The 24,411-nt window shown below is 38.2% G+C and overlaps 1 protein-coding gene and 1 long non-coding RNA gene across 3 annotated transcripts in view; both read right to left on the reverse strand.

The window, feature by feature from the left end:
• LOC137193143 (interleukin-1 receptor type 1-like) overlaps positions 1-12,681 on the reverse strand; it is a 28,050-nt gene extending 15,369 nt beyond the window's left edge. Inside the window, exons 1-5 of one of the 2 annotated variants that reach the window (XM_067604374.1) lie at positions 7,765-8,659; positions 4,085-4,148; positions 2,457-2,703; positions 2,123-2,303; positions 21-171 (exon numbers count right to left, since the gene is read on the reverse strand). In XM_067604374.1, the coding sequence (XP_067460475.1) occupies positions 21-171; positions 2,123-2,303; positions 2,457-2,703; positions 4,085-4,145 (640 nt within the window). In that variant the 5' untranslated portion in view covers positions 4,146-4,148; positions 7,765-8,659. Of the gene's footprint in view, positions 1-20; positions 172-2,122; positions 2,304-2,456; positions 2,704-4,084; positions 4,149-7,764; positions 8,660-12,527 lie in introns of those variants that run through there. The other variant, XM_067604373.1, reaches the window with a different exon arrangement.
• A 2,982-nt stretch (positions 12,682-15,663) lies between these two features.
• LOC137193144 (uncharacterized) lies at positions 15,664-21,259 on the reverse strand. The gene is made up of 2 exons (XR_010930688.1): positions 20,626-21,259; positions 15,664-15,879 (listed from the first exon to the last, which is right to left on the reverse strand). It is a non-coding gene; the product is annotated as an uncharacterized lncRNA (long non-coding RNA).
• Positions 21,260-24,411: the final 3,152 nt, after the last annotated feature.

Genomic DNA, 24,411 nt, shown 5'->3' on the forward strand with positions numbered 1-24,411 from the left:
TATAAAAAGTGCTCTCTCACCCATAACTATTAACTTCCTGGAGCCTGAGGAGTTGTACACCATGTGATTGTGTTTCCAGGTACAAATGCAAGTGTAGATGCCCTCATGATCTTTGCTGGCATTAAACCGCCACAGCTCAGCTTCATGTTGACCTTCAAGAATACTGAAGTCCTGAAGCCGGTGCAGCAGGGGCCACAGTCATGAGGAGGAGAAAGATAATATGCAAATGTTCAGTGATACTTTAATTCACAACAAATTGATATGCAACTTTTATTTATACAGAAGTTCCTAGAAAGGGCTACGTAATCTGCTACTACAGTACTACAATTGGTACACTCAGGGTTTGTAGGAGAGAAGAAAGAAATGATGTAGGAGTTCCACAGAAAAAAAACAACAGCACAGTTGAGTGGAGATATTATTTCCACATAAATTTCCTGGAAATAACTGTAAAATTCTTACAGCTAGAAAACCAACAAAGATCTGTTTGGTAACCTAACTGGATATTCATTTCGTATTGGAAAACATATTTCTTATATTTATTATACTGTACGTTTACCTGTAATTGACAGCAGACATATAAACTATACTTTTGCGCGTTCAGCTGACCTGTTGACCACTTAATAACACGCTCTACGGTGCTACAACAGTTACCAACAGACTCCCTTGTCTTACTGTACATTAGTACCTTTGTTAGTGAAGGCCAAAAATATACTATATTACTACTGTTGCACACAACACCAGGACTGTTACCAGAACTTTCCTGAACTGTTACAAATACTGGGTTCCCATTGATTAGATATAATTCTTTTTAACAGATATCAGTTATCAGTTTACCAAAATATAAAGTTTGATTACTTTGATCTTGAAATGCATCATAACTATTCATGGCTGTTCACAGCAGTCACACTCAAGTCAAGTTACATTTATTTATATGGCACATTTAAAAACAATGCAAGTTGACCAAAGCCCTGTACAGAACAAAATCAGGCAATAAAAACAGAATGAAAGACTAAAAACAAAACAACCACATAACATATAGCACAAATCAACAACATAGTTGAGGCATAGAGTAAGAATCCATTTCAAGAGGATCCAAATGCTAAAGAATAAAAGTTTTGAGCCTGGAATTGAAGGAATCAATGGAGGGCACAGATCTGATAGAAAGGGGGATGGTGTTCTACAGTCTAGGGGCTGCAAGGGCAAAGGCGCAGTCCCCCCTGAGCTTAAGATTTTTTCGCAGGACAGCCAGGAGACCCAGGTTAGATGACCTTGGAGTCCTGGAAATGGAATAAGGGGTTAAAAGGTCACAAATATAGGAGGGGGCCTGCCCATTTAGGGCTTTAAAAACAAATAGTAGAGCCTTGAAATTGATCCTGAACTGCACTGGAAGCCAGTGGAGAGAGACCAGAATAGGGCTAATATGGTCTCTCTTCCATGCACTGGTCGTTTGGTTTCAGGGGGAGATACAATTGTGTGTCATCTGCATAGCAGTGGAAGGAAATGTTGTACTTTTGGATGATTTGACCGAGGGGAAGCATGTAAATAGAAAACAGAATGAGACCTAGGATGGATCCTTGTGGGATACTGCAGGAGAGACTGGCTGGGGGAGAGGAAAAATCGCCTATGTTGACAGAAGAGTTTCTATTGCTGAGAGGTAGGCAGGGCGAATAACACCAACCCTATACTGGAGATGGTTGATTAAAATGTTAAAATTAAAATTAAAATGAGTAGATTCCGGGGGGTACAGTAGCCGGAGTCAACGGAAAGGAGCAGGTCATTAGATACTTTCAGCAAGGTAGGTTCTGTGTTATGGTGGGTCCTAAAACCAGACTGGAATTTTCCAAGATGTTATTTTGGTGTAAATACAGCAGAAATTGATATAGCATAAACTTTTCAAGAACTTTCGATAAGAATGGGAGTTTAGAGATTAGTTTATAGTTACTAGACAGGGTAGTGGGTTGCGTTTTAACAAGAGGGGCTTGACCACTTTGTGCTTGAAGGAGTTTGGAACAGTACCAGTTGCCAGGGAGCTGTTGACTATGGAGAGGATGCTGGTGTGAAAGTGAGTTTTAGTGCATTAAACTGAGTTAAAGTGTGTTCAAGTGAGTTTAAGTGCCCATACCTTGTACCAGGTGAATGTTCCATTCATAGTTTTACACACTTTCCTGGGAGGATCTGGACATCTGACCATTTTGTTCTGGTCAGAGTTCTCAATTCCTCCATAGAGTAATTTTTCATTCATCCTATAGAAGACGTCAACTTTCAAAGGATATTTGTGACAATCTCCTGTTGGAGTTTTATACCTAGAAGAGAAACAACATGTCTCTATCATTCACATCAGGGGCCATATCAACAAAGTATCTCTGTGAAAAGAATGATCTCACTTTAATGAAAGAAAATAAATAAAATTAATCTCTTAAGTTTCCACAATGTTTGATAGAAACAAGTATTATTACCGGCCAATGTAAACACCAGAGTCCTCAATGGAGAGGTTTAAGAAAAAGAGCGCAGCACTGTGGCGATGTATCCTCTTTTTCTCATCAGAGGAGATGTACTCCATCTGGGAGCTATTTTTGTACCACATGAATGCTTCATCAGAGAGGTTCCTCCCTTGCGGCTTCAAAGGGTCATAATGAAATGATTCACCTTCAAGAAGGTTAAATGATTTCAAGCTCCGGTCCTTACATGCGGGCTCTGCTCTAGCTGAAAATGAGAGATGATGATGAAAGTGAAAAGCATAATATTATTACTTCCTAGATGTGTTACTTGCACAGCCAGATATTGAAGAGGACCATACTATTACAATCTTTGTTTGAAACTTTGTATCTGCAATACTTAAAAGAAGGCGGTGAAATTTATGGTGATGATTGAGGTGGTAAAAATATATTTTTAATTCACCCCTGCATCTGTTCATAGATCATAGGATAGAGTCAAAATACAGTAGATGAGGGAGCACTTCTGCAGCACAGATTATTATCGTTATCATATTATTATAAGCATTATTTGACCAGGTAAGATCCCATTGACATTCCAAACCTCATTTAAAAGAGGGTGATGATAAAAAGACATTTAATAATGGTTTACATGCTACTTATAATAGGGGGTTATTAAGTGTTTATACACAAGCACAAATCCTTTACAATTATTTATAAATGTGTTAAAAATGACAGGAATTATGTAATTATATATAACTATGTTCTACTGTAACCCCCTGAACAGGGGGAGTTAAAATAAAGTGTTACCTAAAAGGGTGACCTGGCAGACATGAAACAGGCAGGAAAAACATTTAGTACTATTGTATTAAGTATGTATAGAAGGATAAAGATAAGGATATTATAGAATAAAATATAAGAAAAAAAAGTCAACATATTCCATAAAAAGACTTAAAGCCACAATGTGTTCATCCATCTCTGAATAGGCTACTTTATGACTTCCCTGCCCCATCTGAGGAAATTTTCAGCTGGAGGTTAATACACATTTAGTGTTCTAATGAGTATTTCCAGCAGCAGGACAGTGTGTGTGGATTGAGTCTAAATAAACTACAGTTTGTGTGTTCATGGTAATGAAGGAACATATCACCCAGTGTAATGGTCTGACTCACTGATGTGTTTTTAATAGTTTTTGACAACAATGAAGCTCTATGGGACAGAGGAATAAGATACACAGACAATGTTTGTTAATTGTTTATACATCCATTGAAGGTTTTGGTCTTATTGTGAGATGTGTTCTTTAAGTCCTTACTGTTTGCTGTAAGATTATTAATAATCCTGTTACTATGCAATATAAGTACAATTTACTTCATAAAACCCTAATACAGATACATGAAGTCATAGTTCATATTCAGACCCTGCATCCTCTAAATACAATCACTCTTCCATTTATGCGTACAGTATATGCATGCAACTACCCTCAGTTAATGTAGTCTACTGCGGTAGCTACTGTATCATTTAAGACACTTTCCACCATAAGTGCAGCTTCAGTACTTTGAGTGTACTGTATATGCTGGGTTGATTCAACGGAGTCGACTTCTTACATGGTTACAGCTGCATAAACAGATCCATTATATCCAATACGTGTACACTACCTGAATATTCAGATGCAGATATCACCATTAGGATGAAGAAGAGAAGTTGGGAAGAATCCATTTGCTGAGAGAAACAGAATACATTCAATGTTAAATTATACTGTTAAATAACATGTGTCAGTCTTGCAAGAACCTTCAGTCTTAAGGTTACTTCCTGAAACTCCCTAGCAGAAGGAACCCACTTCTGCAGAATGATATGATCACAACAGTTTCGTAATCATTCTATGAGGAAATTCTTTATTAGAAGCACACAGCGGATGTTAGAGGGCTCAATCATGTTAGAAGGGAAATCAGACAAGAACAGACGATTTCTAGTCTGCATTTGCATTCTTAGTTAACAAACTGTATCATTATCCGAGTATTGTAAAAGATTAAATTTTGATTCATATAAGCAGTTGATCACTGTAATCAGTATAAGTGGTTTCCACTGGTACTATACTTACAGTGCATTCAGAAAGTATTCAGACCCCTTCAGTTTTTTCATGTTTTGTTATGTTGCAGCCTTATGCTAAAATCAATTAAATACCTCATAAATCTACACTCAATACCCCATACTGACAACACAAAAACAGGGTTTTAGAAATGTTTGCAAATTCATTCAAACGGAACTTTATTTATCATCACTATTAACACATAGAAATATGGAATATCATACTCGTTCACAAGGATGAATTACCTTGGATATCCCATATATGAATACAGAACTGGGAAAACTGCATTCACCGACTATGCTCCTCATAGGTGGAATAAGCTTCAGGACTCCCTTAAACTAGATCCATTTTTATCTCTAGAACATTTTTAAGATTCTGTTGAATGATTAACGTACAATCTTCAATGTTTAATGTATTTTTTCTATGTAATTTATTTATTTATTTTACTTATTTACTTATTATAGAGAAGGATGATTGACTTCTCATCAAACTTGACAGGTTGAGCTTCTGAACCCGACAAATGGTTTTGGTCTCTATAGCTAATTTCCCCTTTCATGACAACTGTACAGGGGTTGAATTTTTTATAACCCACCCACTTAAATAAAGTTATGCATAATTAAGGACATGGCCGCTTTGAGTGACAGGTTGCTAGCTGCTAGGTGTTTCAGCAACCAGGCTTCTGCCTGACTCAGCTCCACCTATCTGCCCATTTTTGATTAGCTGGGAGTTAGGCGGAGTCAGGCACTGCCATGGTGACAGCCCAAGCCACCCACTTTGAGCTTCAAAACCACTCTTCAGAGACCAGTTGGTGACATGACGGTGGCTACATCCATATTTTACAGTCTATGCTATGCACCAATCAGGGAGAAGGTGGGTGGATCCTTATCAGTCTGTGTGCAGGATAAGGTCAGGTCAGTGGCACAGGTCACCAGCTGCAGCCCTACGGGACTGATGAGAGAACAGCCCACAAGGGTGTTGATTACATGGTATGTGTGATAGGAGGTGGGATAGGATTAAAAAAAACAGAGCTTATAAGAGCCTGTGTGCAGGATAAACACATGTCATCAGCTGTGGGGTCATAGAGGAGTAACAGTTTTCAAAATCCTGACAACAGTGTATTAATCTGTCTCAACATTTCATATGTAGTGAAAGACAGAGCATCTCTCAGCATGAAAGTATTTTGATTTATGCAAAAGCATGACAACTGATCAAAGTAATTTTAAAAAAGAGCGCGGTAGCTACAGATATCATGGTGGTGTGAATGCTTGAGTAACATCTGTCAAATGAATATGTTCTACTAGGAAGAAATTAGCAGCAATTGCAGCAGCAGTTTCACAAGCATACAGTATCTGCACAGGGCAGAGTTATCTTATCTTATTTTCAACACAGCAAGTTCCCCAACACACAGTTAAACTCTACTCTATTCATTAAAAAAAACAATTTCTCATAAAGACAGCTTTGTAATACACCTTCGAAGAGTCATAATTTAAGTATTAAATGAGTACATTTTTTACTATCTTCAATAAAACAAATGGTCTTTTTTTAATAAAAAAAGGGTCCAGCATTGCTTCATTGGGTATGAATTGTAGGCTCATCCATGGTCCTGCACATCCACTATCCTAACACAGAAATGTTTTGCTATCCCGGAGCTCAGGCACTCCACATTAATTCAGTGCTCCATTAGGGGTGTGCCTGAATACACATATGTTATTCGGCAAAGCACAAATAGTGTTTTGTTTTTTGACAAATATTTGTTTCATACAAATATTTTAAAAATTATTTGTTTTCGAGAAGAAAAAAAAACATGTCAAATACCAGCACGCAGGTTGGTTACATTGCTATCTCAGTCTCTCTCCTCTGCTCCACTGTTAAGTTCTATCAGCAGGTCTCAACTAAGGGAGTCCCATCCACCTGCTACATGACACATATTTCATAATTTGGACATAACTCCTGGAGTTGGGGGTGTTCCCCAGAGATAAAGCTGAGCTACTGACACAGGCGAAGTGCCCTCAAGGGACTCTCCATAACCTGTTGTTCCCCTTCTCCTTTCTACAGTTAGGTTGTAAAAAATAGGCAATAAATGAAAAGTGCAAAGCAATAATCACCTTTGAAGTTCTTCCCTACTTGCTACACAGTGTGCTGTCTCTGTGTTATGGGTGTATAAATAGGTAGAGGTCTGTCTGCAATTAGGTGGTGAATAAAGTTTTAGCCCAGTATCAGCGCAGTCGCCTGTGATCTGGGAGACTCTAGTTTGGGACCTGGTGTGGGGACCTGCTTCGTAAGGTAGTTTATGCATGAATACTTATTGTAACACTTTAATTTTCTAAAATTAAAAGCATAATAAAACAAAAACAGGATTTTTACACCTATTTCCACTGTTGGATTTGGCAGGGTTGTGCTTGGTTATTAGTAATAATTAATAATTATCAGAGATAATTATAAATTATGAAATCAAAAATGATTAATATGAATTAATAATACAAGGCACCAACTGTTAGGATGCCTCACATGGGGACACCAACTGTTGGATCTGTGAGGAGCACAGCTGGTTATGAAAATTATCAAATTATTAATTAAAAAATTAATACAATTATTAATTTGAATTAATAATAACGGGGCGCCACCCGGACACCGGGACCAATAACCAACCAATAAGGTAGTCTCATAAAAGAGTTCACTTAGAAGGCTAATATTAGAGGGATATCAATATTCACAGGTGAACAAAGAAGGTTTGAGTTTGAGCTCTGACTCTGTCAATCAGCCACTTTTCACAATATACACAATAAGGACAAAAGACTTCTCTTTAAAGATATAAGTGTTAATTAAGCAATAGCAGAGTTAACAAAGTTAGCAGATACTTTGATCAATAAACCACTATCCTAAAATCTAATTGTACCTGAGCAAACATACAGCTATGTACAGTGAAAACACATACAAGCAGGAACGTGTATGTCTGAAGCAGTTGTCCACAGACAGCGCGCATACGATGGCAGTCTGTAAAACTCGTTGATTTCTGATCGACAAAGCAACTTACTTTCTCACTCACGGTGCCACAAGCAGAGCAGTCCCGAGGGGGACAAACACAATACAGTCTACTGTGGTGAACACAACTAAACAGGCAACAAACTTGAAATACTCCTCAGAGTGTAGCAGCACAAAGGAACTCGGTGGTCTGTCAATTCACAAAACAAACAACAGCACTGAAGCTGAAAATAACACACAATGTAATCTATCTCTGCCCAGACAGACCTCTTGGTCGCTTCAGAAAGCGAGTAGGATGTGTGTTTCAGTTCGCCTTTCAGTTCAGCTTGCTTCCTCAGCGGTGTGGCAGAGAAAACAGCGGAGTCGACTTAGGTGAAGAAGAGAAGGGAAGAGAAGTTAACCGCGTCTTTGTGAAGAAATCCTTTTCTTCCTTCTGCAGGCTGTAAGAGCGCTGGGTTGCAGTAGCAGCGGTCTCTGTCGGATCCGGTGATTGTATACGGGCGAACACGGTCTTGTTTCATCCAGCGAGGGAGAGCTTACCCCCCAGCACAGTTACAAAGGACAGGCGGGCATTTCTGTGTGCCGCTGGTACTTAAAGCTGCAGTGATGTCAAGGCTGTGCTGCCATGACTTGTGCCAGTTGCATATCTGTCTTAACCCTGTAAAGCCCACTGTTGCAATATTACAATCACTTTTAGCTCTCCTAAAAAACATCTGTAAATGTTTTTTTAAAGACCACATTTACATAGTCAATGGGTCCTATTGTTTATCCTTGCAATGCCATTGGATAGTAAATGTGTTTATAGGTCCGGCCATCTGGCCATGAACTCACACTACCTGCAAACTTTCTGGCAAGCTCATATTCTTCTTTTATTGGACCAGATTTGCCAAGAAAGAAGTAAGTAACATGCTTTGAATATTTTTTGTGATAATTACAATGTCTAGAACATGTAGATACTTAATTATTGTGGAATACATTCATCAAACTTGATTTTTGATATGATATATGATTGAGCTTGATATGTCTATGTTGTAATTCTACAACGCTGGGTTAGAGTGGTATTCAAAATAGCATGCACACTTCACACATGACATGGGGACACTGCACTTCTCACATGTTCACATATGGAAAAAATACTAATAGAAATATCATTTCTTTGATGATTCACTATAACTAAGTTCTAAATTTGTTTTCTCTGTCAAAATTTTAAATTTAGACAAGAATTGAACAAATGAATAAACTGTTTCTGGTTGCAGTATTTGAAGCTCTATCTGTTGCAGAAACTGTGTCTGTATCTTATAAGTTAAAAAAAATACATTTACCTGATCCTGGGCTTTTTGTTCATTTGCCCAATTAGTTGCCTGTTACATTAGTTAGCAACAGGTTCTGACTGTTCTGAATGTTTTGGGGGATGGTTGTTGCATTGTTCAGGGACAGGTGTCAATGGTCCTGATGTGGGGATGTAAATGTTCTGGGGGGATGGGAGTACTCCTTTAGGTATGATAAGTAGAGAACATAATAGGCTAGTCAGCAAGTCAGTTAATTTGCACTGATATTATTTAGCCTGGAAAATACTTGGCTCTCAGTCCTGAACACTTAGTCCACCACCCTATCTATTCCCTCAGGTTATCTCATACAATATAATACTTATATGTATAATTAATGCATATATTTATTATTATTTGTTTTTACTTTTTCCATTTCTGAATGCAACCAGCAAAGACAGGTCTTCTATACAGTGTGCAGGATGTGATTGTTGCCATCCAAAATGGAGAGAGTGATTTTGAAATGGAATCAGACAACACTGATGCAAGTGACGAAGGGGCAGATGAAGATGCCAGTGAAGTGGACGAAAAAACCCAACAACCCACTGACTTCCCAGCCAGTGAATATCATCGAGCCCCAATCAAACGAACACACTATTCCCTGTGACAAGGTATCGCTTGCTGAACAATCGCACATTTTCCAGTGAAGACGAAGAGAGGACGCCATAGACACTGCAATAAAGGATAAACCAACACGCTATGCAGCAAGTGTGATGTTCATCTTTACTTTTCAGAAGAAAAGAAATGTCTTTAAGACCATCACTGCAAATGAACATAGCTGAACACTGGGATGGAGATGAAATTCAGTTTTGTAAATACAATTTTATTCTGCCCTGCAAATTAACCCTTAGTTGTTTTGTATATTTGTTCAGAGAATGTGAGGGAGAATACAGAAATTCTGCTCCCACCTGGGCCCAACGTTGTAATATTACAACATTTCCCTAAAAACTTACTAAAACATAAAAAAATCAAAAACCCTTTAATTCCTGCATCAGAGGCCTCCTACAACAACATCTGAAAGGTGAAAAAAAAATTTGCTCATTTTTTTCTATATTTGGGCTTTACAGGGTTAAAGGACTGTGCCGTGTAATGGGAATTCCTTTTGTGGATAATCTCCCTGTTTTCTGGAAGTGACCTGACTTCTTTGCATGGGATGGACTCCATCCCAATAGATAAGTTAACAACTATTAGCCTACAATATAGAACTCACACTGAAGTCCTGTAAACCATCAAAAGACTGACATCCATGTCATGTAGGAACTGGTCGTAGTTCAGTCGTTTCACAATGTCAACAGATAAAAATACCTGTCTGTATCTACCACACTTCAACAGCTGTGAATAGTTCCTGTTATAATTAGCTGTCACAATAACACAAATAAATACCCGGGTGCTCTTCACAACAGCTCAGCCTTGCACATTAATCTAACACATATCCCTAATCATGGAAGAAACATACACAACCGAGTGAAAATTGGGCCCAGTGAGGCCAAAACCGAAGCCTATAAAGCTAGCACTTATATTAATGATTTTATTTCTGAACATGGTCTTAGCTTTCTATTTTTAACTGAAGCCTGGCTTACTTCAGCTGCTTCAGCTACTTTGTTAAAGTCTTCTCCTAATTTCACCTTTTTATTTTCCAGTAGACAAAATAAAAGAGGGGAAGGGATCGCCTCTATTTTCTCTAGCAGTTTTACCTGCACTTGATGTTCTTTTGGCATTTTTCATTTGAATACTTAGCAATGATTATCAAACCACACCAACCTGTTCTCACTGTGACTAACTATCCGACCCCCAAACATGACAGCAGCTTCTTATCTGAGTTTTATGAGTTTATGTCCATTGTTCTTTCCAGTCATGATAAAGACATTTTACTTTAATTTTTGATTGATTTTAATCATCATGTCAATGACTACACTAATTCAAGGGCTTTGGATTTCCTGGATCTTGTTGCTTGTCTCAATATTGTTTGGCATGTACAGAGTGCCACCCACATTCATGGAAATACACTGGACTTAGTTATTACTAGGAGTATTGTATCATCCATTGCCAAAGTCCCTGTTTCTGATCATTCTTATGTCTTTTTTAACACCACCCTTTTTACATCAAATAATTGTCAAGAGACTGTTGTTGTGAAGTGTTACATTGACGATTTTATTTTCATTATATATGCTCCCACTTGGAAACATTATTAACTATCACCTGTTATTTACCATTTTTATGCTGATGACACGCAATTGTACATCGCTGTATCACCAAATGACCCCAATTCATTGCATGCTCTCATTGCCAGTCTAACTGACATTAATGTTTGGATGGGTAAAAACTTTTTAAAATTAAATGAGGAAAAAAATGAAATTCTTTTAATAGGACCCACAATGGCAAGAGAAAAACTGCACTCAATGCTTAGTCAACAGTTTAAAACACAAACACAAACTTGGGAGTGATTTTAGACTCTGATTTATATTTTAATTCTCATTTTAACAAGGTCATTAAAATATAATTTTTTCATCTCAGAAACATTGCCAAAGTCAGACCTTTTTAACTCAGAGAGATGCTCAAATGCTCATTAATGCTTTTATTACTAGCCATTTAGACTATTTTAATTCCCTTTTTACTGGATTACATAAAAAGAAAATGGATCATATCACCCCACTGTTGAAGACACTGCACTGGCTACCTGTAACGTTTAGAATTTAAGTTAGAAGATAGAATTTAAGAATTTAAAGTTCTTTTACTTGTTTATAAAGCTTTAAATAACCTCGCTCCTCCCTACATCAGAGATTTTCTTTCATTTTATATTCCAGCCAGATCAGTAAGGTCCTCCACCACTATGCCCCTAAACTGTGGAACGCACAGCCTCTGGATATTAGAATGGCAAGCTCTCTCTGTATTTTTGAAAGGAAATTAAAGACCTATCTTTTTAATCTGGCTTTTAACTTTTAATTTGGAGTAATGTTATAAAATTTAGCTTTAATTTTTAAGTTTAGTCTTTGGTTTTTATTATTATTATTTTATTTTATCACACATTAACAGGTGATGATTAAGTGACATATGTGTTAGTAAGCAGCTGCCTATTTACACACCCAACAGAGACAGAGTTGTTGAGAGTTTGTGGGCCAGAAAACTAAAACAATGAGCTTAAAGAGGCTAAAAAGCTGTGGAGCTGCAGAGATAGACACTTGTCTGTTAGTGAGCCCATTCACATTGTACATAGTAAATGTACAGTAGTCATTTGATCCACTGTTGATATAGAAATGTTGATTAGTACAGTTTTAATCACTCTGTACCTGCCATGTGCAGACACTGTGGAAATAACAGATCACTAAACCATTTAATAAAACCCATCACACACAGTCCCTCTTTGAGTATGTTTTCCTCTCCCTCACAGGGCTGTTATTATAACATCATGCAATTAACACTGGTATAATTTTACATAAAAGGTACACTTACAGATGAAGCCACTTGCTCCACTGCAGCCTCAAAAAAGAGACAGCATTTTGAAAATACCAACTTGCTTTTTGCCTATCCAAAAAAGTTTTCAACTCTCAGTAATTACATTTAAATATTTACTCTGGCTTGCTTTTATCGTTCAGATCTATGTCAAGTTTCTTTTTTCTTAAGTTTAGACAAGATTATGTACTTAAAGTATAATGCATATTCAAATAAACATGCAGCAACAGGGTTCAAATTAAAAAGCTTTCTTACCTCATGAAAGAGTTTGTTGAGAAGTGAGGCAGATCCGGTTAGACTGTCTGTGATGTTCTTCTACAGTGGTTTTATATCTTCTCTGCTATCGCTCAGCAGACTTGGTGAGCAGAATCAGCTTGACATAAGCGCAAGACAAAAAAGGAAATCACATTGCACCTCCCACCCTTCTCCCTCTCTCTCTCTCTCTCTCTCTCTCACACACACACACACACACACACACTCTTGAAAAACAGAGAAAAAAATCTTATCTAAATTCTTAGAAATCTCCTCCCATTCAAAGGAGTGAACTACACTATTCACATGAACATGACATGGCTGCTTGTGAGTGTGTGTGTGACAAAACATGTGTTGGCTCAAATTGAGAAGAGAAATGTGGGGAGAGTGTTGTATTACCACGGACATTTGTCAAGTGGCTTCTCAATTACTGTAAATTTCTGGAATAGTAACTATCATGACAGAAATAGTGGTTGGCAGCACCTCTGGCTTAAGCACATTTTATTTTAATGGTTTTGATCTTCAGGTTCTAAATATAATCAGGCTGCCACTTAAAAATGTAAAGCTCTCCCATGATTATGATTTTTTTGGAATGAAGTGTGGATTAAAGTCCATGTGTGAATTTGCTTATGGATGGCTTTGAGGTGAATATGACATCTTAACAAAACACAATATGAAATTTTGATAAAATATTTGTCTATAGATCCTGTCTAAGGAGTCCAGTGGTTTACACTCATGTCACTTCTCAACTCCTTTTAGATCCAAAGGTTGTGAGTTCAAGCCCTGCTTAGGGCAGAACTCAGTAGAGATGAAGGAGTCCAGGTGATGTCAATCTGCTTAATGAGCTGTGCTGAGCCGAACAGCTTTTTTTTGTCAATTTCATGCAATTGACAGACTAAATACCAAAATCTGGCATGGTATTGCTGTGTGACATGGTAGCTCAATACATAGCATGTCTGTCTTACAAACATGAGGGTGTAGGTTCAAATATACCCATTGCTGATTTTAATCTTGCTAGATTTTTCAATAGTGTTCAGCTTCCAGTTATGCAATCTAAATTCGCTTTCAGCAATCACACGCAATTTCTACAGAAATTGCATTTTCTAGTTTTCTTTGTTTTTCTCTTTTTGCCGTGATAAATTCTCAATAGTATGTAAGATTCTAGATTAAACTTGAATCAACTAGAAAGCATTCACTGTCACATTAAATAGCTTGCATCTTGTCAGAAATGGAGGCTGACCAAACAAAACAGAACATACAGAGGACATGAACTCAGTGTGCCAAGTTTTGGTCATGTTTTATTTGGCTGTGCATGTTCCATAGTGACAAAGGCTGTAATCATGCTTAATATAGGCAGTGCATGAAGTGGCATGAAGGTATGAGATAACTAACACTACCTGTCCATTCACGTTGGCATAAGGGGTGTGCACCATGTTGTTTGTTGGCTTGTTGGTGAAACATGTGAAAACTCATGTGAAAACTTATATGTCATGTCATCTGAGTTTGGAATTCATGACCATAAATGACAGAGAACAGTTTGGAAAGGAGTGACGCAGTTTTCTTGGGCAAGGAATAAATCTACAAAATCAATGGATGAGGCACTGTGTGGTCACCAACTGAAGGTCACCTGTGAGACGAGAAAGCACAAAACTCTGTGCCAAGTTAGTAACATGCATTTATGGTACATGAATGTGTACAGTGGGAGAGGGATGGGAGGAGAGAAAAGCTCAGTGCATCATGGGAATCAAAATCACTGGGGTTTTACTTCAAGACATTTCACTAGTCGTACAAAACACTTAGTCAGTTGTAATTGTTCTGGAGAATAGAGTACACTGGAAGAAAAAAAAAAACAGTAAAACATCTGTCAGCAAAGTTTCCAGATGGATACTGCCAAATTTCAGTAATTGACCATAACACAAAATTACAAAAAAATATAGAGCAAGTTTTACAGTCAAAATTGATTAGATTACAGCATATTATTGTTGATAAATGTGCATTGAACTGCTGGAAAACGGCTGTTTTTCATGTATTTTGACATATTAAAAACAACTACCTTTCAGGTTAACCACTGTAAATTTAGGGCATTTATTACTTAATTTATGAAACAACTCAGTCTATCTACAGTAATTTCCTATTAAAATACTGTTTTTTCATGTATAGTAACTAAGAAATTATGTATTAAAATGCAGTAAGTACATAAAATCAATTTACATTAATACAATCAATTTACAGTATTAATCTGTCATTTTAGAGAACTATTATATTAAAAACAATCATAATACATCAAAAATAGCTAAATTTCACTGTAAATTTAGGCTATTTAGGAGTTACTTTATGAAATTGTCCTATTTACCTACAGTGATTTCCTGTAAGATTATGGTTCTCCAAGTTAAAAAAAAAAAACTTTGACACAATGTATAAATATAGAATATGTACTTAGGAATTTCTGCACATTTACAGTATTAGTTAGCCGGTCGGCCGGCGGAGTATTGGAGTTTCCTCATTGGCTGTTGCTCTTTCAAAATGAATGGGTGCAAGATGATGGAAGCGGAGGACAGAAGCGTGACGCAGAGTGACTGTGTTTCCTGCTCCGAGCTCTGACGCTCTCAGCTCTGGTCTTAAATGCAGAGAAGCAATAACTGATAAATAAAAGATGCTGTTGGACTGTCAACTTCATAATCATTTGTTGGCTACCGGACTTCACATCCAAGGAACTAGAAGTGCTTTGAAATACAGCCCGCACACCCTGTTATTACCCTGTAACTAAATGTAACAAGAGGGGAACTAGTAGTACTTAAGATTACAGCCCACACACCCTGCAGTTACCCTGTAACTACATGTAACAAGAGGAGAACAACCAACATAACTTACTCTGTAACTACAGAGGACAATGTGAGAACAGTTTGTTTCAATTTTACTTGCCTTAAAACATGGAAGAACAAACTACATTAATTACACAGTTTGTAATCAGAAGAGTATATGAACCATATATATGTGTTCTGATTCATACCTCATGTTTTATCTTTAGCCGTATTTATATTAGCTTTAGCTATATATTTTTTCCTGGGTTGACAGGAGACCGTGCACAGAGCTGAAAAAAGGATAAGCTTGTACATTGAAGAGCCGTAATGCCAGGGAGAAGATTTTCAACATTTTAATGACTTCACAATTGTCAACATGTGTTTACACACAAGTGAGTGACATCTTTGGTGGATGAATTGTGTCCACCGATGATGGGCAGAGCCATGATGCCATAAACGAGCGTCAAGTGATGAAATTTGCTGGTGAGGTGAATGACAGCTGAGACAGTCTTCAGAGGCCGACAGCATCCATGACAACACACTGTCCCCTGGACCTTTGTTCCGAAATAAACGCACAGATGTACCCCATAATTATTTTCAGTACCCCAAAATGAAAAAGGAGCAATGTTTTTTGCCTGTTTGTTGGTAATAAGGTCATTTTGAAATAAAATCATGTCAGATTTATTAAATGCTGCAGAAGTCATCACTCCATCTTCCCTGAAACATCCAGATTTTTTTTATGGTCATACTGTACCCTGTAATAACATAACAGGTGCCTAGTAGTTAAATAATAACTAAAGTATTAATTCTCTCTAAATTCTTCCCGAATTTCCAGATTATTGCTCAGTAGGTCATACGTGGCTGCTCTGCAGGTGCGCTTGATTTGACTAACTGCAGGAACTGGGCAGAGATAAGCCTCCTAAATTTGCACCCAAAATGCTAATGTTAAAACTTTTCATTTACAATTTCCACTGCAGCCTCCATGATAATCGACTCTTTTTTGACTCAAACATAGCTTAACCATGTTATGTGCTTTGCTACTTCATTGTCTGTTATAGTTATATTTGTTTAACAACAAATATCACTGGAATCACTACAGAAAATTGCAGATGAACATTTAATATCCAGGAATTCACATTATAGACACTACCACTGACTATCCCTATAACAAACTGGCCACAATTCACACAGTGAACATACACAGTCCAGCCATATCCAAGGTTTGACCTAGTCTTGTTAATAGTTTGCCCATCACTGACATGTCACTGGGTTTTGCTTTTCCATATTTTGATGACAGCCAAAACCCTAACCCTAACCCTTTTCCTTGACAGATTTGCTGACTGGCTGTAGGAGATCAGGATCTGATATGATGTTTACTACGGTAAAACTCCCTCACCTCTACTTTTATACAAAATGCCAACAATAAAGTTAATTTAATGAGAAGACAAGAGGGCTTAGTGCCAAATGTCTTGTGATTCGATTTGTGAAGATGGGGCAGAGATTGGTGTACACCTAGGTACATATAAGAAGCAATGCAGAACATAATTGCCTTTGACGCAAGTAAATTGCTACACACACTGAACACAACATGATGACAGAGAAAGAAGAAGAACAAGAAGTGGTGTAGGTACGGAAGAGAAGAGGTGTTAATCTGGAAAGTAAATGTGCTAAAATTGCTGCGTTTCTGAAGAGCTGACATGTGTCAACACTTATAAATAGACTAACACATGTCAACCAACAATGACCAACCAACAGTTTACAGGTGTGGGTGCTTTGACAGGCATCATATGCTGCTGGTGTGTGTTTCTCTTTAGAGTCAATGCCCACAGGTAGAAACATTTGTGAGGAAATGTCCAGTAAGTAAGAATGTTTACAGTATTTGTGTCAACATTTTAAAAAGTAGACCACAAACAAGACATTACTTCTGTTTGACAATAATTTGAAAAATACTGTTGTGATTTTTTTCACTATTTTAGACTATAAAAAGTGAGAGATGGACAAACAAGATACAAGAACTGTTACAGGATGCATGAGGTCGACTGAGATAATATGCATGAGAGAGATATGATAAAATGTTTCTCTGAAAGAGAAAAACAGGAAATGTTTGTGCAAGATTCGGGGAATCTATCAGTAAGGGTAATTCTTATCAGGACAGTGTTTTTTTGTGCTAGAAGAGTCTAACTTAAGAAGTCTTGTAGGAACTCAGTTATAATTTCATTTTAAACTATTTAAAAACTGAATTCCAAACTAAAAATTCCTCTTGGGTGGATTTATTTGTGATGAAAGCATAAAGTGTGTGTGTTGTCGAAGGTTTGCAATGGTGCAGATGCAGGTTCATGGTGGAAGTACATGATGATATTGTATTCAACGAATGTATCAACAAAATTGCAAGAGAGGGTGTTAAGAGAGGCGAAAAAGTGTGTAATTATTGTTGTAACTATTTGTTGATTCTGTGCCTACCCACTGGCTGAATGCTGGTATGACCTTATGAGACCTTATGAGAAAGGAGACATGATATCCATTCACCAAAAATAGGTAAAAAATTGGTTAACAGAACAACAACTGAAAAAAAAAACAAAAAACTGAAGGAGGTTGCCTCCACAAGTGTGCCGACAATGTACTGTCAGAAACCATCTTTTAGTTGTCATCTTGTTTGGGATGATAGACTGTTCAATCAATAGGGGTGCAGGATTCAGGAAATCTCACGATTCGCTTCGTTTTCTTGGGGTCACGATTCCATTCACAATCAATTTGCGATTCAAAATGATTCGCGATTCAAAATCGATTCGATTTGCGATTCTATATCAGTTCTCAATTCAATACATTCATAGATTTGATTCTAGATTGATGTTTTGAGTTACTCTTTCCATTTGACTGCAGCAGACACTTTTATAGGTCTCAAATAAAAAAGATCACACTGAATCAAATGTAAACATTTACTACTGTTGGGCCGTGGCTACAAGTTTGGCTATCAGCAATAATTAATGATTATCAAAGATAATTGTTAATTATTAAAATCAATAAAATTATTAATAAGAATTAATAATAACGGGGCACCACCCTGGACTCAGGGAAAAAGATAGCCAATTCAGTCTCAAAGTGTACTAATCTATGAATTTGGGATTAATTAATTAATAATTAATTTAATAACTATAAACAAAATCACCATATCAATAGCTAGTAAAGGTTGAAGGATTTGGAGTTCTTTACAGAGCAGAGGTTGGCAAAACTCATTCTTGTGCAACATTAAAACAGACAACAGGTATATCCAAAAGCATTTATTTAACAAAAGGGTAAAAGCAACACACAATACTAATCTAGCTAAGTGTATCTATATACAAGTGTGAATGTGTGAGTGTGTGTGTGTGTGTGTGTGTGTGTGTGTGTGTGTAGGGAAGACAATAGCAAGATGGCTGCAGTCACCTGGTGACTGAGCACATGGCATGCCGACACTTTGGCTGATAAAGGGAACTACAGGGATAAAAGGCCAGACCATGTGGTGTCTTGAACCACATGTGCTGCCTGAACCAAAGTTTGCCAAACTAGGTTTTAACCTCTTAACTGTGTGGTTCTCTATTCAAGGCCAATTGGTGTATGCTAAAGGTGCCAGGTTAAAACGAGGTTAGTTGCATGCAAGGCCTAGTTACTGGATGTAACACGTGTTAAGCATGCTAACATTAACCTAGCGGTGTGGCTATGCAGTAACCTGACTATAGGCAACAAGGACATCACAACAACAGTTCAATGTATAACCTTAACCAAATCAATACACGTACAGTACATTGTTTGAGTTAAACATTCTTGCTTAGCCGTACTATGCTTCACTGTGTTGCTAGGCTATGCCCAGTTGTTACCAGTCCATGAAGTAAGAGATGCTTTGTGGTGTCCTGCTCTGTGGCCGGTGAATCCGTGGGTGAGTCAGGCTGAGAAGGCTTTGGCTCTGAAGCTGAAAGATGCAGGCGTTGCTGGGCAGACAGCACTCCAGTCGTGCAGAGGGCCCAGGTCACTCCTTGGTGTAGAGTTAGCGGCAAGCTAACTCCATTTCGCGGCTCCTGTACTTGTTAAACTGGCCAGCAGACTTGTGTGTTAGCTGCTGGCACAAGGAAACTTAGTTTCTGAGTCTTAGGCAGGCTCTCGCGTCTTCTGCCGTAAAGAAGAAAGTGTGTGTCTGCTGTGAGCAGGCCACACAAGAGAGCAGAGAGCTGCTCCAGCAGCTGCTGGAGGTGTGAAAGAGAGCAAGGAGCTGCTCCTGCTGCACCTCATGGAGAAAAAGAGAGAGATAAGAGGGGAATCTCTAGTTTTGATAACCTGGATCCATGGGTGGAGCTTCACACTTTGGGTGCGAACCCCCAGGGCTTAGGTTTCTTGGAGTCTTGAAACATGTGGTAAACTGTGGTCCACATGTAGTCCCAACACTACTCAATGTCAACCTGAGTAAGATTTATGTTCCTTTAGTCCACTTAGTTAATAGCGGCCCTGAGACAAAGGGTAAAATGAATACTTAATACAAAAATAAAAATGATTGCAAAGATAAACTGCTAAGTGTAAAACCTCAAATAATTTAAATTCCTCCTTCAATTCACAAAATCAAACAAACAATAGCTGTCTGCTACATTTAGCTGCAAAGCGCATACAAGAAAATTGATCACTATAGGCTAACTAATTTTGTTTCTTTTTCTTAATTTCTCATGCAGATTACCATCTAATTGATAATTGTATATTTACTACATGAATATAAAGTAATGAAACGGGCAGCTTCGCTATTTACTGAATTTTATTGACTGTTTCAAAATGCAGAACAGCTGTTTAAACGCTTGTTACGCTGCTGCATCGTTTTTGGCAGTCTGTCATAAGCTTCAAGGAGACCACGTTCTTCATTGAGAGATAATTAATTTCTCATTCCCGTCCTCAGATAACCAGCTGGCAGCACACCTGTTGTGTGTTAAACTGCGGGGGTGGAGGGCTGCAGGGGCCGCAGCGAGAAAGTTGAGCTAGAATCAACTTTTGGAGAAACGCAACCTGTAACGCTGTACAACCTGCCATATGACAAAAAACATTACTAGGAAGACATTTCTCTTCCTTTGATAACGTTAAAAGTAAAGTTAGGCTTTGCTGACGGCTTTCCGACTCATTTCAAAAAGACGAGAGAGAGAAGCAGTGGTCGAGCGAGCTAGAGAGTGAATGAAGAGAGGGAGCGCTGGTAACGTTAGTGAGGAAGCTGGTGAATCAGATCAATAAAACGTTATTGTCTTACTGTTTCACAGTGGTTACAAATAAATTAAGCCCACAATGGCACAAACCTGCGGAAGTGAGTTGCAGCGCCTGATAATGGCATTAGTTTTGTCAAGCCCCTTCTTCCCTTCGGCCTAAAAAAATCCAGGATTTGTCCAAATGATCGCCTTTAGCTAATGGACCAGGTTGTATTTGTTTTTCTGTCAGGTACTCCATTGCTCGCAGCCTCTCCATGACACACACTTCACTTCCTTCTTGCCTCCGGATTTGGGTCCAGGGCGGCGTCATTGCGCCATCTATGGGATTTAGCGAGCTAATTCATGTCAGGAAAAAATGGAAAAAAAGCGCCGAGGCAAGACTGAAAAATGTGAATCGATTCTTGGAATTTCTGAATCGATTCTGAATCGGCAGAGATAGAATCGCGATTCTTATGTGAATCGATTTTTTTGCACACCCTTAGAGCAGCATAACTCAGCCCTGCTTATCCTATAACTGTAGAGGAAAAAGTGTGGGAAATACTCATATGTCGCAATTCCTCAAAGTGAAAGCAGTGTTTTAGTAGATCGTTTTTAAAATGTTTTTATATGTTAGAAACATGTTGATGTTGCTGCTGGTCGAGGTGGAGCTGTTTAATCTGTATCAGTGCATCATACTTAATAAACTAGAAGAAATGATTCATTTTAGAAATTAGCAAGTGCTCTAACTGGAAGTCTCCACAATTCTTCATCTGAACACATTGTTTCACGTTGGTTTAAAGTTCAAGTTAAATTAGATTTTCTTGGCATATTACTTTCAGATTTGGAAGTGAGTCTCAATTACTTAATTTCTTTAATTTTTTTTGTTTTGCTTTGTAAAAATACACCACATCAGACTTTGTCAGGGATGGAATGCTTATTCCTAATGCTTAGGGTTAAAACAGCATCAGCTGTAAATGATCCCCCTGGCAATGAATCAGCAGTTATTCCCCAGTTCAACTTTTTACTTTGGTGCATGGGAACTTTTTGGCTCCCATGCACTTGAGCTCCTAGCCCTGCAAGTTGTTTTAAATGTATATTTAATATATCTCAAAGATTTTTATAAGAAACAAATATACTGTTTGAGTGTTTTTGATAAGTCGTACTACCAAACTGCTAAGAGTTGTGATTTTTAGTGGATTCCCTCTGCCCCGGCCTGCTCCCGCTGGAAACCCTTCTGCTGCTTCCACTGCAATTTGTTGGCAGGCCCAAAACTGGGCCTGATCACATAATATGGATTCCAGTGGGTGTATTGAAAAGCTGGAGAGATTTATGGAGATGAGCTATCAAAAAGCAAATGGGAACATGTTTCAGAAAGAAACAAATTTTAGGAACAAAGACACAAGAAGATTCTAAAGGATATCAATGAGGATACCTGACCCTCCCCAGGCAAAAGAGCATGTTCTGACAGTGATGGGAGTGAACCAACAATGGAGATAGAAATTGCTCTACTGCAATCCATTGATAAAAGGCTTGGAAAGTTTAAGATATTGGATGTCATGAGAGAGGAATTGGGCAAGTTCAGAGCAAGCCCAGAATAAAGTCAGATGCAAATTGATGATTTGATGTCTGGGAATGTGGTGCTAAAATGCTTAATTCAAAATGTGGAGAATAAGGTGACTACTATTGAAAAGTAGAACAAGCAGCTAAGAGACACTTTGCTTAGCACCAGCGACTATATGCACAGACCTTATTGATTGTGGACAAGCTGTGCATAAACAGCCAGTTGTAGGGACTCAAAGGTTACTCTGTTATTCTAGATCAGTGTATGGTTGATGGGTTGTCTAGCCCTGGACTCATGATGGGGTTTTTTTGTTTTCTGTAGCATGTCAAAGCCAAGTAGGAAATGAGTACGCTCAAATGACTTGTCATTACCATTGTCACATGGACTTACAGTATAGACACCAAATATACTGTGGAAACAGTGAAACAATGCTTTTGTATCTTCTCTCCTGCACTCAGCAAATAAAATGTGCTACAAAACAATTCCCCTCTTTAAACACAACTCAATATTTTATATCTAACCAGAAGAAGTCAGTAGAAATGGACATTTTACTTAAAAGGACAGCTTGCAAATCTTCATTTAATAACCAAATGCTCCAAATATTCCAATATCTGAGGTTTCAATATACAGTGAAGAGACACACTGATCAGCGCTGAAATGTTGCTGAGGCAATGATTTATAACAAAACGTCTAGCTGTGGTGACAAAACAGATCACCTCAGCTTAACAATCAAAGCACTGAAAGAGGCCTGGACAGATTGGCTGTGGCTCAGGAGTCAGCGCGGGTCGTCCACTAATCGGAAGATTGGCGGTTCGTCTGCATGTCAAAGTGTCCTTGGCCAAGATACTGAACCCCAAACTGCTCTCGATGGCTGCACCAGCACCCTGTGTGGTAGCTTTCCGTATTCGGAGGGTGAGTGTGTGTGTGAATGGGTGAATCTGGCTTGTAGTGTAAAAGCACTTTGAGTGTTCGGAAGACTAGAAAGGCCCTATGTAAGTGCAGTCCATATACCATTTACCATTGAACAGTACCATACAATGTGTGATTACACTCTGACATTGTAGTAAATGCAAATAATACATCAAAATAGAATACAACCAAGGCATCCACTTTGCATATAAGCAAAAAGGACAAAGAGCAAATTGAACTTCTATGGAAAGGGATTGTTGCATGAAGATAAATTATTGCTTGCATACAGATAGATTTGTCTTTGATCTGATCAGCAACAGCTAACATTAATTACAGTAATTTGGTATAAGCTTACATTTAATTATTTAATTACTTTTTGTGGGTGCTAATGTCATAGATAATGTGTACTGATTGATTGGTCAGTTTGGTGTCACAGTGTGGCAATGTATGAGCTGCTCCGGCAAACTCTTGATTGAAGAAAATCATAAAAAAACATGGCAGAGTTTAGGAGACATGAGAGTGATGCTCAGAAGCAAAAGGCTCAAAAAGTAGAAGAAAAGCGAGACCAGGAGTTACTTTAAAAAATACCAAAGTTTGGTATTTTTCAAAAAGGCTCAAAATGACCATGTAGTAGGTGAGAGTCATGTGACTCAGATACTTGAAAATTCTGAGGCAGCTAGCGCTAATGTTAGCTAAGTGCCTCAAGAGAGTGGCGTTACCTAAAAAGATGACCTTCTTATGACAAAATGCCGATTGTGAAGTAGAGCAAATAAACATTGACTTGAAACAACTGAAACAAGTGCTTCAACAACAGGATACCTTGCTATTCACAACACCTAAAGGCAGCTTCTGCCACCACACAAGCTGGAGAGACCACCAAAGATGACAGTGAGGATACCGATCCATGCGACACTGACCCTGGTGAGTTGATATGGGCAACTGCCATGGACAACGTTATGATAATGCTATTAACATGTTTGGCACCTACAAAGGTCTGTAGGCTTGTATTAAAGAGATTGACACAAGATGGTCAGCTCATTCTGAGGTCTCAAAAGCACTCTCTCTGAACTATGCTACTATCCAGCATTCATTGCAGAAAATAATGGAGGGTGATAACCAAAACGTGACTACAAGAAATGAAGCACAGGCTCTACACAAGAAAACGTGCAGGCTTAAAACAGCATTTGTGTGTAACTAATTTTATCAAGATTTCAGCGAGCAAGCACTGCACTACAAGCAACATGCATCTGCATCGCTGTTCACACCATCATTGACAGACTATTGGGGGAGCTTGACAGATGATAGTGCTCATATCAAGATGTTCAGAAGTGGTTCACTTTTTTGAACACATTGACCTCTACTTTTGCCAGTGAGATCCACATACTGGCACTGAGGCAGCAGAGGAAATATTCAGTGGACTTGGAGGA

The sequence above is a fragment of the Thunnus thynnus genome, chromosome 11 (assembly GCF_963924715.1).
Source record: "Thunnus thynnus chromosome 11, fThuThy2.1, whole genome shotgun sequence".
Classification (NCBI taxonomy): domain Eukaryota; kingdom Metazoa; phylum Chordata; class Actinopteri; order Scombriformes; family Scombridae; genus Thunnus; species Thunnus thynnus.